Here is a 15,635-nt window from a genome sequence, read left to right as displayed (position 1 = left end):
CCACTACTGCGCTAGCTACTACATGAAAAAATTGAATTAACCTAATCAGGATACTATCTGAATTGTTCAGCTGGATTAGAAGAGCACTTTAATGTACCAGTAAACAACTAAGGTCTTTGGGAAGGATGGGCATTCGGATGAGGAAGACCTCCTGAAGTATAGGCCAAACCCAGATATGATGGACACAGACTGGTCCTGATGGTCAGGTGATGCTTTTCACTTCCTTAATGATTTTATACACTTGTTACATCGTTAAACAGATGTCAGATGCTTCCTTTTGTGCATTCACAAACACCGTACATGAACATTCCTTTGCGAAATGACTACAATAATTAATAACTTGTTCGCACTTGCAATATTGGAACATATCAGTTGGTTTAGCGCAAATATCAATAAGTTCTCATATTTGTGTTCGTTCAATTTCTCATCCACCAATCACCAATGTGGTACACTTGCTACTGTGGCCACTTGAATATGCCAGTTCACTGAACAACCTTCGGTCAACAGGAGTGCTTGCTCGTGTGTACTTGAACATGCAATTCCTGACGCATTCTTCTGTAAGTATTTAGTAATACATGAGAGTAGCAAAGAGTTTAACCTCTAAGATGTCTTCAGATATGAAAAATGAGTAAAATGGTTATCTATTATTATCCATCTAAAGAATACATGTAATACATGTAAGTGTATGTACTCGTCATACTAAGGCTCATGGTATTAGTAGTTGTTGATAGGATAACACTCATTTTAGCTTTTACTAATTGTCGTCAAAACACTGCTGCAGTTAACGAAACGGAGCACCTGAACTAGCAGTCACGTCTGCAATATACACACCAACAAAACACTCCTGTAACACTAAACAGTTCATGCATATCCTTGACTGAAGACGATGTTGCAAAGGTTTCAGACATCAGCTTTGGCGTTGACAAGAAACAAGATGACGAGTACAACGCAGTGTATAAGTTTGCTTTGTACTGCTTGAGACCATCTCTGGAAGGCGTTCATATTTTGACGACGATGTGCTCCTATATTTTCCTTTCTGAATACCAAATTCTTTAATGTGTCCTCTTGTGTGGAATCAAGTTCCTAATTTAGCTAGAGCAATACTTGAAAAGAGGAATCACAATTAGTTGTTTTTCATGTGATTGTATAACAATTTCTCGTAAATGAATATAATGCTGACTAATTTACTGTTTGTGTGAATAGGTGTCGGTAAAATCTTCTAAGATGGTTCCTGACTAATTTATATGTTCCCGTTGCAACGCACGGGCACTGACCTAGTATATATATATATAGGGAGTATACACTATCTCTGCATCTGAACTGCACTACAACTCTTCATACAGCCGTATCACTACCACCTTCACATATATATTTTTTCAGGTTAGATCAACAAATAGCTTCACATTCTGCAGCCCCTGTAGGAGTCCTCATACTAAAATTTTTCAGTGAAATTTATAAGTCTCACATATGTGCAATGCTGCATCAGAGTAAGAATTTACTGCAAAAGTCAGTTGTTCAAGGCAAAAATTTGACAGTCTTCATATGTAGTTTTGATCATTGTGAAGAGTATATATTGCAGTCATTGTACCATGGCACGGTCTATAATACAGACAATTATCAAAAGTGGAGAGACTACAAATTAAACCCTTCCACCACATGATAAAGTTAGATTAGTATAGCCCTACAGGAGGCACTATACGGGAACATACCAAAGAACTCACATAAGGGCATGATCAAAAGATAGGGCCCGCTGAGGCATTTATGCAAACAGACCTCCGTCTAGCAACGGGAACTCCATAGTTTCATTGCTAAAATCTGGATCATCATACCAGTTATTCTGCAGTCCAGGTAGTACCATTGTATCATTGCACTGGAATAAATCGATGCTATTCAGTCCTATATCCCCGAAGGAGACGCCTTGAAGTTGATAGCCGGACAGTTCATCAGGTAGACAAGTCAAATCAGTGCTGCATAATATACTTGCCTCTTCTGAAGTAAGCAAAATGGCTTGGTTCCTTTCCTGATCAAAGTCACAATCTTTAACGCTGGACAACCCCTCCACACTGGAAATCTTCTTGTCATTGTTAGTTGAGCTCACAACACTGTCACTGAGTTGAGCAGAAACTGACTCAACTGTACATGTCAGTGCCGGTGATAAGGACTTCATACAGCCAAGAAGATCTGGTTTTACATCTGAGAAGTCTCTGACATCTCCCTCCACACTGCAACTCATCGATATTACAGGTGGTGGGGCATAAAGATGGCTAGGCGCAATTGGGTGCTCTAAGTCCGGTTTGGGCAGGCAAGAATAGTCTCCTAGAAGGTCGCAGCGCTCATGGTTATGCTTTGGATACTGCATGAACTGCTTTGGTGGCACACCACCACTCCAGGACTGACATTCCAAGATCATGGCTTCCGATAGCTTCGTGTCCTGATTCACTGGCATTCTTTCAAAAGAGAACACCCCACCCCCACCTAAAGGTGAAACACCGGTGATGTTCTGATGGTCAGCAGCATCACTTGCTGAAGTTCCATTTTTATCTGGCACTTTCAAGGGCACTGAAGTCTTCGTGTCGTCCAGATGAGGATCGAGAATGTTGGTCTGAGATTGGACCTTCTGAGAACTATGCTGAAATCCATTGGTAAGGTTTCCTGGCTGCTCTTGGAAGGAACTTCGGAGGTTAAGATTATCTGATGGCCCCTTTTGATTGAAATCTTGCCTAGCCGCACCCATTATCCTTTCTTCGTTCTGCTTTTGCAACCTACTCAAGTAGAGGCGATATTTCTGCACAGAAAAAAATCTATCACTAAGATAATCGAGACCTAATTACAAGCATCAGAGAAGAAAAAAGTAATATTAGAGAAACATTCATAAATTCGAAGGCATACAAGGATGTTAAGTAAGTATTGAGTTACATGATCTCTTTCAATCTTTGTTTATCTTTTCCATGAAATCTTGAATGACTTTGTATTTCAGTTTTTAAGTTAAGGATGAAGCACGTGCAAATTGCTTGGAACTAAAAACTTCGTTGATGTTGTTGTTATTTTTCTTTCAAAAAAAATGCTGTCATATGTTAGGATCCAAGTAATTGTTTCTTGGAACAAGAGCATGCAAGGGATGTTTTGTTTTTGTAAATGCGCATGACATACACAAAACACTAATGCATGTACTTGGATAGGCTTTTTCTACCTATTAATACAATGACATGCAACTCTGTTGTGCGTTGTGCGGAAAAAAGTGCATGTTGCAAAGAAGTTTTCAGCTTTCAAGCATGGACCTGTTTGTTTCAGCTTGAAAATTGTAACAATCTGCAAGCAATTTGCAAGCTAAAGGCAGACGAGGCCTATGCCATGTCAAAGCTCATCAGCAATCAGCATAAGTTCCGGTCTTCAAGGAAGAACATAAAAAAACATTACGGTTTGAACATGATATCTGCCATACCTGAAGATGGCTGGCCACGTTCTCTCTTGTCAGGCCATGAACATTCATAAGATCAAGTATTTTCTTCGGCCCCACTTCTGCAAGAGAGCAATAGTTGCAAATTTTAAATTGAGGTCGTGCAATTTTTTAAAAAAAAAACATATGAAGGGAGTTGCAAATTTATCAAACTTTAGAGAGCACTCACTGTCAAATCCAATTTGGTTGACAGCATTTACAAACTTTTGGTGAAGGTCAACAGACCAGACAACTCTAGCCTTCTTAGCAGTAGCTCCATCACTTGAGTCCTGGTCTGCATGGTCCTTATCCACTTCTTTTCTCTTCCTCATGGTATCAGTGTCAGCTCTCATAAATAGGCCCCTCTCATCCAATCCATCTAAACCATTTCTAAATATTGGGAGATCATCGCAGCTGTCATTACCTTCAATCTCTTTCACCTCGTGCATTTTCTTCCTATACACATGTTGCCAAATGTTTCGGAGTTCCTTCATCCGAACAGGCTTGAGGAGATAGTCACACGCACCATGATGTACACCTTTCATCACTCTACTTGTCTCTCCGTCTATGGACATCACTGTGGAAACAGATTGGAGCAATTTGGTACCTTGATAATAGAAATTGAAAACAAGTAACTTGCAGAAAGACATGTGTTGGTATTGAATACTGACTTATAACAGGTAGATCCATCTCAAGCCCAATGAGTTCGAGAAGCTTGAAACCATCCATGTCAGGCATGTTGACATCACTGATTACAATGTCAAACTTGTTTCTCCTCTCTCGGAGAATTTGGAGAGCAACGCTAGCCAAACCGCATGTGGTGACTGTAGGTAAAGAAATATTTTAGTATAAGACAGGATAATTATCGATCATAAATACATATGCATGCTTATAATATAATTTCAGCTGATAGTAGCGATTGTTTCCAATAGATTTTATCGAAAAACAGACCATTCAGTAGTTATAGATTCTCTAATTTGTCAGCCAAATGAACTAAGAATTCTGTCCAGATGAAAATAAAAGATTAAAGATGTTCTCAAAGACAAATAAAATATGCTCGTTGGGTAATTCACTGAAATTTTTTTCTGCTCCCAAAGCCAGCTATGGTGTGACAAAAAATATAGCAAGTAAATAGACTCCACTCTGCAGCGCTATAAAATCAGAAGACAAGGTATATATATATATATTTCTAATTCTAAACTGTAGTTCTTACGAATTTAGGCACGACCAGATTTGAGTGCTTAGCCATGGATATATAGAAAAAAAAAGAGAGAGGAAATAATGGTAACTTCACAGTAAAAGCAGACTTAGAATGCCTATGCCGTTCCATGTTTCACCATACGGATTTTTATCTGAAAGAGCTAATAGACTAGGGCGATAGCTTTCACCCTAAAGTGATTGCACAGTTTGAGAAACTACCACAGGAAGAAATGCCTCCTGTCCGAGCGATCACGGTCCGATCACTCATAGCATCTACAAGCAAAAACAAGAAGATAGAAGAAGCCCCAAAGTGGGGAATTCGATCGCATGTATCTGTAGGAGGGGACTTCCCGAATAAGCTAGGAAATCAGTCACCTTTACGATAGCTAAACACACACTGAAATCGACAAGGGATTGGCAAAAGGAGGCTGCTTGTCAGAACGCACTGATAAGCGCGAGACTATTCACAAATCACGCGCTGTGTAATTCGAACGAACGCTAGGCGTGGGCGAGTGAGGCCGCCGCTTCCTCCGACTGTGTGCCAAGCACACGTGAGCTCCGTCCCATCTTTCCCGTCCCCAACCCAAGCTACTGTCCATGACGAACGAAGCTGAAGAAGCAAAGAGGAAAGCAGAGATTCCAACCTTCGTAGGAGCACTTGCGGAGCATCTTCTCGAGGATCTTGAGCCAGGTGGGGTCGTCGTCGACGACGAGGACGCGCAGGCCGTAGGGGAACGCGGTGGCGTCGGCCAGGGCCATGGCGCCGCAGCCGCTAGCGCTAGCGCTAGCCCCTCCCTCCGCGCCTCGCGCTCGCAGCGGAGGGGGTGGGCGAAGGCGAAGTGGGGGAGTGTGGGGGGAGCAGGAAGGCAGGGGAGGCCGGGGGTGGGGGAGCTTTAAAAAGCGGTTTAAAAAGGGCGCAAGCGGCGAAGTGGAGGCGGAGGAGGCCGCCCCCGAGATAAATATTGGCGCCCGTTGGCTAACTAAACTTTATTCGCTCGCTTCCACCGCGTCCCTGTCTGTCTCTCCCTCGGCGTCGCAAGGGGCTTTCGCGACCCAAATGGTGGTTTGCTTTGGAATAACGACTCGGCTCCGCTTGAGCGAGTGGAATATGAACTAGTAGCAGCGAGCGCCCCGGCCCCGGCCCCGGCTTCCTTTTCCTTCCTGGTTGGGAAATGGCATATGTACTAGCGGCTTTTCCTTGCTTATCGGGGTAAAATTAATTTTATTTTTTCCCACCCAATAAAGCGGGGAGAACAATTCACATATACTTCCCCCAATCACTAGTGCAGGACGTTAGAACGTTCAATTATTGCGAATTTGCGCTAATTTAGCTGTACTAATTAACGTCTTGTATCTGTGAAAAAAAAAGTAACGAGAATATTCATCGCAGCATAATTAATGGTGATTTTCTCAGCTGAGTCATTTGGCTTGGCTGGCTCAGAGTGATTTTCCAAATTATTGGAGCCTGTGGTAGTTCCGTTGTCCTAGTGCCATTTTCTGTATTTGTGCGCACTAGCTAGTACTTTCACCTTTAAGGAATAAGGAGTGTCACCATTTTCTGTATTTGAGCAGCAGTCTACCACTCAAAAACTGGTTTATGAAAAGAAAAACTGCTCTCCGGTTTTTTTTATTTGGTGTAAATTTATACTATCCAACATGAAATAAAAACAAATGGAGTCGAACATCGAATTCATTTCAGGTCAGAGCGTGCACCTTTGAGCAACGAACAGTTGCTATTCCGGCCATCTGCATTTCATTTCTTCTTTTCCCCGTCGATGCGTTCATGTCCATCAACCATCGTGCATGCATCCTCCATTCCTCCCCGACAAAAGAAACCTGCCCGGTCGGATCGTGGCCACCATCGGGAAAGGTAGCCCAGGCCGTCACCACCACGACACGAGAGAGAAACCAGTCCAAGTCCAGTCCGGTCGGATCGTGCAGTGGCCACCAGCGGGAAGCCCAGGGGCCAGGGCGCGCGGCATCACCACGAGCGCCTCGAATCACACACACCTCCATTTGGTAACCTGGAAAGGCGACGCAACTCACATCGGACACGATACCAGCGTCAGCGTCTACCCTCTACCCCCGGTGCCGCTGCACACATCATCGTGCGGCCAGCGGCCTCCGGCGCGGTGGAAGCGGTGCCACGCATCGCCCGGTCGACGACACCCCTGCTGCCACTGCACCGGCATGCGCCGCCGAGGAACCTGTTGAAGTATACTCAGTGGTAACGAAATTGAGAGAGAGACAAATGACAGTGATGTTCTTTATTGCAGGGAAAACTTGTTTATATACATGTGACAGGGGTCATCACCAAGGGGTGTGTCCCTTGGGGATGTATTCGTCGAGCCCCTTGGATTGGTCACCATATCACATATAACTTTGTAATATGTTATTTTGTAACACTCCCCCTTAATCAATCCAAATCCATTTGATCATCTGTCAGCTGTCTTCCAATATATTATCTCCTCAAAAACCCTGTGGAAAAAATAAGGAGTATACAATATCTTTTGGATAGTGAGTTAATCTCACTTGAACTCCAAAAGGAAAATATGCTTGTAATCATCATGCATAAAAAACCCCTGTGGGGAAAAGTCAATGATGAAGCATATAGCTTGGTTGATATTACCTCATTAAAAACTTTGGATGAGAAAACCTTAACAAGACAAAACTCATACAAAGAAAAGAGTGTAATATGATGATACAAAAACAGGTCAAATATCCCGGAGAATTACTCCCCCTGATTCTTGCAAGCACTCAAGTCTTCTCATACCAATCACCTCAACACATTTCTGAAAACGTTGAGTATGGTAGAGATTTGTGAATAGATCAGCAAGATTATCACAAGACTTTGTTTGCAAGATGGATAATACAATTTAGGAGCAATATGCTTATTAATGTTGCTCCTGATATAACCTGTTTCCATCTGAACAACACAAGCTCAATTATCCTTATAGATAATTATCGGTGGTTCAATTGAACCATGGTATGCCATTGTTCTTTCATGGACCTCGAGCCCAAAGAACAATAATATGTCTATAGTCATCATCTCAAAAACCCCAATGGGGAAAATAAATGATGAGACATATAACTCAGCCTAATATTTTTCCAAGATAATCTTGCCAGAAAATCTGAGAAAACATATCAGCTGAGTATCCTTAAAAACCCAGTGGAAAAAATAAGGAGAGTAGTCATACTCTATTGTTGATCCATTTGAACTCTAGGGATATAAACTCATATCCTAGTTCAAATACAACAATAACTATGCCATTATGTATCATCCTTGAAAACCTCTACGGGAAAAATAGATGATACGACATAGACCTTGTGTTGATGTTGTCTCGTTAAAAACTTTGAATGAGAAACCCAAGTAGGGAAAAACTCATGCGAAGAAAAGAGTACAACATGATGTATAAACAAGTTCTTTCGATCAAGAGGAAACTCCCCCTGATCTTTGCAAAACACTAATTCATCCCATACCTACTCGCAAACACATAAAAAATGTGGAGTAAGGTAGAGACTTAGTTCGTAACTTGTTTTTCATCTAAACAACACAAAGTAATATTATCTCCACAGATAATAAGGTCAATGATATAAAATCATGACCACCACATACCCTCAGTATGTAGTATATCATTATGTGTGTAAGTGACCATTAATCTCTGTTGATCGACATATATCAAACAGTAGGTCCAACTTACCAGAAGTATGTCATTGATCTTGTACCTGGGGATCTTCTATAGATATCCAAGATCAGTATATCCAAACATAAGGAGAGCATGAGTACACCTGGAGATCATGACTTGATCTCATGTGCTGTTAGCTAGCAAATCTTTGCAAAGCAATATCCGGCCGGATGCTCTTGCAAGATACAATAGCACATCTCATGATCTGAAAGAATCAAATGACTATGATTCCATTATATTGAATTTCTTCAATATACGTTGGATATAGACAACTTTGTATCCAAGATACTCAAGATAGTTTAGTTTGAATTGAAAATCTCTTTCAATTCATATCCTCTATCTCGAACTCCGTCGATAAGCAATGTATGTTTAAAATATGTCGCACATATTTACACTGAACATACCATACTTTGTGTATCCTTTCAGAAAGAAGGATTCACTAGGTCGAATGTACCATATTTGACCAAGATGCTCTAAGTCACAAAGACTTTCCAAGCATTGCAAATTTGTGATTGGTGATTATGTATTTGGAATCCTTCAAGACTCCATAAATACCATAATCCAGTGACCACATATGCACATGTTGTCACTACATCTATCAACTGCACAGATAGATGATTTACTGCCCATATTATTGTATCGGAATTTAACTACTCATAGTAGAGGAGAATTTATAGCATTAAAATATGCTTGGGTTTGCGTATAAACCCAGTTGCTACTAGCCATGCTTTCTCACCACCTCATTGTTTCCAAGTCCATGAAAACAAACTTGTATCCACAGTAAGATACCTTGAAGTGAAAATAAATTAACACTTCTTTCCAGTGAGCAAGGCTATCTCTGCAACATTGTATCACTCAACAAGATCCAGTTTGAGCATACTCGTGCTCTGCTATGGCCATAGTCTTTTAGATCACTTGGAGCACATATACAATTGCTGAGATGTATGTGTCGACACTTGTAGCTTTTAAATAACACAATTCTCTAGTTGACATAAAGTCATTTTTTATGTACCCTTATGATTCCTCGTGAAATCCCAAAACGAGAATCAAGGGCTTCCGATAACCTAGCCTCATCAGTGCGCACTGAGCTAGGTTGTGAATATATTCCATTCACAGGATAATCAATATCCTTTAGGTGTCCACCAACACTAGGTTCTTTACCAACGAATAGATGATCTGCATTTACTATCTGAGAAGGCCTAGCCTTCAGCTGCTTGCAAGCGTCTTAATCCCAATTTGTGGCCATACTTCTCCCCTCTTATTTACAACAACGTTGCAATAGGGAGTTAAGTGGTTTTCCATGTAACCACTCTTTCTGGCACTTCCTCATAGGATTAATTTGAGTGACACCTCATAGTAAATGCACATGGCAGTCAATTTGTAACTTCTTGCAAATCATTCGAACCCAAAGGTTCAGTTTTAATACGTGATCCTGAGCCTGAATGCTTACTGCATTCATTATAATTTCCTAGCATTCATTTTGGTACTCGAAATCTCCCCCTAATGCCTGGAAAAGCTCATGATTCAAGCAAGCGTACGGGCCGTAAATATATTCTCATGAAGAGATTCTAAAACTTAATGATCGACGGAGAATGAATTCTCACATAGATCCCCAGCTTTCTGTGTGCCCATACATGTATGCTGCGGTGGTGAGATTGGGAACATACCCAATTTACGCATGAGAAATCTTTCATGGATTCCCACGTACTAAAAACCACAGGGGAACTTGTACATGCAGTACATGCAGTTAATCACAAGTCAGGAGCGTGCAAAACTTCCTGACTCCAACCATAACTAGTTGGAAATGACAATTCATTACTGATGGTCATTAATGATCTGAAATTTTCGAATCTATCACAGATTCATCATATCCTTTATGGATATCATTCTGAATACCAAGACAAACAATCACCATTGTAAGTACATTTGGTAAATTCAGTAGTGTGGAGGCTAATGTGCTCAAGCTTGAGACATTATTGCTTAATGGTCATGTGTTGTCCGAAGGACACACTTGAGGTCATCATATAGATGCACCAAAGAACCATATAAAGCCTTCAATGTCCATACAATCTCTGTAATGGACCACACTCGTTCCTTTGAAACAATTCAAAGAACTTAACCAATTTAGATCAGATTTTAAGATAAGAGGGACTTAAAATCTCATTTCCGATGATACTCATCAAGTATCCATCTTATGGGAAAACATGACCAATAGAATTGTTCATAACTTTTCATTTCATCCCAACAATGGGATGACCAATTCAATCTTACCCGCATGGTAAGCAACAACACATGAAAAGTTTAACAAATGCAACACATTGTACGAGAGGATGTATGTAGAATACAATCCATGAGAAATGTTTCCGAGAAACACATGCAATATCCATCATTATCACTTTGTGTTTCCACATGATAGAAATTATATGGATATCTCTATAATATGGTAAGATAACAATTAGGATATATCAACGCATCCTTGATACTTCCAATACCAAAAGGGGATATGATAATAACATATCATGATATTGCGCGAAGTGATTGTCAAAATATTTTTTCCTCTTTCCAAAGGAATGTGAGAATATTTTGTTTCCCCACTTATAGAGTTTGTGGATCAATTCTCCACATTGCATGTTTCTTCCTCAATTGGAAGAATCCCTGTACAAGTTTGCACAACTCAAATCAATGAGTCTTCAACTCCCTTGATGAGTTGGTTCAACTCTAATCGATGAGTTTGTTCAACTCAAATCACATGAGTGATCAACTCCAATCGATGAGTTTGTTTAACTCAAATTCATATGAGTTTATACACTCAAATCACATGAGTGTGTTCAACTCACACCGCATGAGTTGAACCTATCACAACATCAATTATGAGATTATACCAAATCTCATGCATCATTTAAATATTACTCAAAAGCAAATCATCTAACAAAGTGGTCTTCTCTTAGGAAGAGAAGTGTTGTTACATGATTATTCCAAATCACGATTTACACAACTAACCACTGTTATCATGTCAGATGGAAGATTGAAGTACACTTCATATCTTAGCTTTCATGAGTAGTATGCATCTATTGGGATTTCATATACAAGATTAGATGCCTGGGCATACAACACTATATCACATATAGTGTAATGACAAAAGAGTTTGTCATACTCACTGACCTTCCCTTTTTAATGTGCTTATATATTTGCTTTCAAGCAAAATATATGAATACAAAGTGTTAGTCTACAACCTAATGTAGACACATACTCATAAGTCCACAAGTCTTATGATTTTCTTTGCTATTCATTTTGCGCTTGCACATCAAGCCACAAAAGCAAGTTCTTTTCATAAGAACCATAAGAGAAAGAGAGTATCTCATTTCCTCTAAATTGAAGAGGTGAATTCCCATATCATGCAAAAATTAAATGAACATATCCAATGCACATTAAGGATAATTAAGCTCATTAGGCGAGTACATCAAACTCTATTAAATAATTATCCTCCAAATGGCTTAACCATTTTTGTTTGATGTTGCAACTTTGCCGCAAACTATATCATATCTTTATATGTTGGAGAATTCTAGGTAACACATAAAGTGTACCAAAGATTTTTAAAAATTGGTGTACACAACGTAGATAATCTCCATGTAATGAAACAATGGAGTAGATCTCCCAGTAGTGGGCAAAACTTTTGCTGCCTGAAAGCATGGTCTCTGGGCTGATATATTCAAGGAACATACCGCAGCCAATGCTTAGGACTCCACTACCCTGTGCTTGACCAAAATTTAAAAAAAAAATAAAATGGAAATCACCATAAAGGTGAATAACCAACATCACATCTCCAACATATCTACTTGGGTGAACACATAGGTAATCATCATAACCATATGATGTAGACCTCTTACTGATGGTCAAATAACATTTTGCTGTCTAAAAGCTTGGTCTCAGGGCAAATAAATTCCAAGAACTTATTGCAGCCAAAGCCTAGATCTCCATCATGTGTTGAATAATCCCAAGTCAAATATATATGCCTCATATTTTGCAAGAATTCATCATTTAATTAAGTAGAACTTAATTAAAAGAATTCTTTGAGTTGCCAACATGACCACAACGTCCAGCCTGGCTCCATAGCCCGCGACGCCTGTATGGTCCGTGATCTTTTTGGGTTAGCACGTATAGGTAATCATCTCGAAAGATGTAGACCTCATAGTGATAGGCATGTCAAATGCGGCCTAAAAGCACGGTCTCTGGGCTACTAAATTCTATAAAGAATTTAGCGCAGCCAGTGCTTAGGACTCTATCACCCTATGCTTTTTCCCAAAAAAATGCAACCTTATATTGCATAAAGATCACTAAGTTTCGACTTAATTATGTGCTATGTTTTCCATGCAAACATAAAAGAATGTGAAAACAAAAATTAAGTCGAGACATGTGAATTATAAATGTAAAAACAAATAATTCACAAGTAAGTCTGTATTTTTCATAATAATAATAAAAAAGACAAGTATGTATAATTACATATAACATCAGGGGGTCTAATAATTTAAATATAGACATATAACACTGATGCAGAATTACGAAAAACGCAGTGTTTTAAAACGTAAAACTGCAGATAAATAATAAACAGGCCATCTTAGGACCAATATAGCCACATGGGGCGGCCCAGGCGTCACCAGGCCGAGGCGGCCCACGCGGCCAGCCTCTAGGCCGGGGCGGCCCAGGCGCGCCAACCAGGCCAGGTGGCCCACGCGCTAGCCAAAAACTGGAGTGGCCCATGCGCCATCAGGCCGGGATGGCCCATGCGCTCGGCAGGCCCATTATAAATGGGGTGGTTAGGGTTTTGAAACCCCAACCGCCCAGCTACAGTAGCCGCCGCCGCCAGGAGGCAGCGTTGTCCGCGCCTGTCCTCGGTTCGCGCGCCTGCAGCAGGCAGGGGAGCAGAGCGCCCGTTCAGGCGTCCGCCGTTTGGAAATCCACCAGGGCTGTCGCCGCCGCCGATGCCTTCCCCGGGGCTCACACAGGAGCGGGCGCGCCCCCACTATGGGCCGCCTCGGCGCCGGCAGTCGCGCCGCATCCTCGGGAGCAGCCGCCGTCTGGAGGGACGGCCAAGCCGTTGTTCGAGTCGAGGCCGCCTGCATGGCCGCGTCTGGCCGGGGCTTCTGTGCCCGCACCGGTTCGTGCGCGCCTGCGCAGGAGGGCCGCCGAGGCGTGCCCACCCCTTGCGGTTGGCAAATCCGGCCGGATCCGGCGGCCATCAGGGGCCGTGCGCCGGGGCCTCCCTGGCCCGCGCCTGGCCGGAGTCGCCTCCGCAGCCAGGGCGCACCGCACCTGCGCCTGGCTGGGTCGCCTCCGCGGCCGGGGCCCACCGCGCCTGCGCTGGCGCCCGACCGTGCCGAGGACCCGTGCTGTGGGTCGCGCTCGCGGCCGGTGTGGCCGAGCCGCGCCCGCGCCACGCGCTGGCCGTGGGCGGATCCGGTCGAGCCCGCGCTCGCACAGGTGAGCCGGTCGATCCATGCCTACAGCCGGCGTGGCCAGATCCGTGCCCGCGCCGGTCATCGTCGGGCAACGTCATCGGCGTGTGTTACGAAACGACGAACACAAAGATGAACAGTAGTTTCCATACCTTTCTGTTGTTCTAGAGGTAGAGCCCTGTTCTTGTCGAGAACAACAAGTATTCTCCTTCGCATCCCTCTGATTTCTCCGTGAGACAGTGCTGATAACGTGTTGAAGTATACTCAGTGGTAACGAGATTGAGAGAGAGACAAATGACAGTGATGTTCTTTATTGCAGGGAAGACTTGTTTATATACATGTGACAGGGGTCATCACCAAGGGGTGTGTCCCTTGGGGATGTGTTCATCGAGCCCCTTGGATTGGTCACCATATCACATATAACTTTGTAATATGTTATTTTGTAACAGAACCTACCTATTGGTGGCGTGGCGCGCGAGATTCCGCGCCCTACGTCTACGTGGCACCGTACCCGTTGGGTGTCCCGCCGAGGCACAGGAATCCGGAACCTGCGCTGCGTGTGTCTCATATAGGCGCGGACCGCGGAGTCACGGACCATTCCCTTGTGGACACGACGACGACGACGACACGACCCGACCATCGTCCTCGTCGTCGCCGTTCAGTTCCGCCGCCAGCTGGCCGGAGGAGGCGACGTGAGTGCACTGAGCACCGGTACGGTCGGCCGATCGATACATGCGTACTTCTAGTTAGTGCTGTGAATATGGTTTGGGCTTTTTGCGCCAGTACGAGCACGGCCCGAAAACAGTAGCCTAAAACACGGCCCGACATGAAATAATATGGGCCGGGCTAGCACGGTCCGAAGCCGGGCCTCAAATTCTGACCCGCCAGGCCCCCAGCACGGTCCACACAGATGGACCGGGCTTGGGCCGGCACGGCCCAATTAGTCTCAATTTGTCTAATTTCTTTAATTTAGTAAGATATCGCCTTTGTATTGTTGTGATATTTGGAGTTTATGTGGTCAAATGATGTTAGAATTGTTTAATATCTGTCGGCGTTCCGAGACCGGGGGGTCCCTGGGCCGACGAGTGAATGTCGCCGCGTGCCCCAGCCCAGATGGGTCGAGCGCGAGGGCGAGCGCGAAGGGGGGAGAGCGAGGCGGCCGGAGACCGGCGTGAGAGAGGTGGGAATCCCGCGGCCTTCGTGTTCGTCCCGCGCCCAGGTCGGGTGCGCTTGCAGTAGGGGGTTACAAGCGTCCACACGGGAGAGGGAGCGAGCGGCTCCAGGCGAGCGCCTGTTCTCGTCCTCGTCCCCGCGCGGCCAACCTCCTCTAAGAGGGCCCTGGTCCTCCCTTTTATAGACGTAAGGAGAGGATCCAGGTGTACAATGGGGGGTGTAGCAGGGTGCTACGTGTCTAGCGGAGGTGAGCTAGCGCCCTAGGTACATGCCGTTGTGGCAGCCGGAGAGATCTTGGCACCCAGCTGGTGTGATGTCGTGGCCGTCGAAGGAGCGATGGAGCTTGGCGGAGGGACAGCTGTCGGAGCGATTGAGCCCTTGCTGACGTCCTCTTGCTTCCGTAAGGGGGCGGAGAGCCGCCGTCGTCACAGAGCATGCGGGGCACCATCATTGCCTATCTGGCGGTGCGAGCCAGATGGGACGCCGGTCTTGTTCCCTGCGGCCCGAGTCAGCTCGGGGTAGGGTGATGATGGCGCCTCCTGTCGACGTGGCTGGTCTACGCCCTAGGTTGGGCGATGTGGAAGCTCCTCCGAAGCCGAGATTGAGTCCGAGCCCCCGGGTCGGGCGAGGCGGAGATCGTCGTCTTCTGGGGCCGAGCCCAAGTCCGAGCCCTAGGTCGGGCGAGGC

At 44.0% G+C, this 15,635-nt stretch overlaps 1 protein-coding gene across 1 annotated transcript; it reads right to left on the bottom strand.

The window, feature by feature from the left end:
• Positions 1-1,514: 1,514 nt before the first annotated feature.
• LOC103636390 (Putative two-component response regulator family protein) lies at positions 1,515-5,769 on the bottom strand. Its single transcript, XM_008658747.3, has 5 exons — positions 5,281-5,769; positions 4,108-4,260; positions 3,627-4,013; positions 3,443-3,519; positions 1,515-2,785 (listed from the first exon to the last, which is right to left on the bottom strand). Exons 1-5 carry the CDS (start codon positions 5,393-5,395, stop codon positions 1,760-1,762), a joined length of 1,758 nt encoding a protein of 585 aa, XP_008656969.1. The 5' UTR covers positions 5,396-5,769; the 3' UTR covers positions 1,515-1,759.
• Between the last annotated feature and the right edge of the window lie 9,866 nt (positions 5,770-15,635).

Source organism: Zea mays, chromosome 8 (genome assembly GCF_902167145.1).
Source record: "Zea mays cultivar B73 chromosome 8, Zm-B73-REFERENCE-NAM-5.0, whole genome shotgun sequence".
Classification (NCBI taxonomy): Eukaryota; Viridiplantae; Streptophyta; class Magnoliopsida; order Poales; family Poaceae; genus Zea; species Zea mays.
Note: the sequence above shows the minus strand (reverse complement) of the source record. Positions and strands in the feature narration are given on the sequence as shown.

What these genes read in the sequence shown, in the direction of transcription:
- LOC103636390 (XM_008658747.3), bottom strand. Translation starts at nt 5,395, where the DNA reads ATGGCCCTGGCCGACGCCACCGCGTTCCCCTACGGCCTGCGCGTCCTC. An exon ending in GATGGATCTACCTGTTATAA is followed by an intron (nt 4,014 to 4,107) that starts GTCAGTATTCAA and finishes CTGTTTCCACAG; the next exon opens with TGATGTCCATAGACGGAGAG. An exon ending in CAACCAAATTGGATTTGACA is followed by an intron (nt 3,520 to 3,626) that starts GTGAGTGCTCTC and finishes GCTCTCTTGCAG; the next exon opens with AAGTGGGGCCGAAGAAAATA.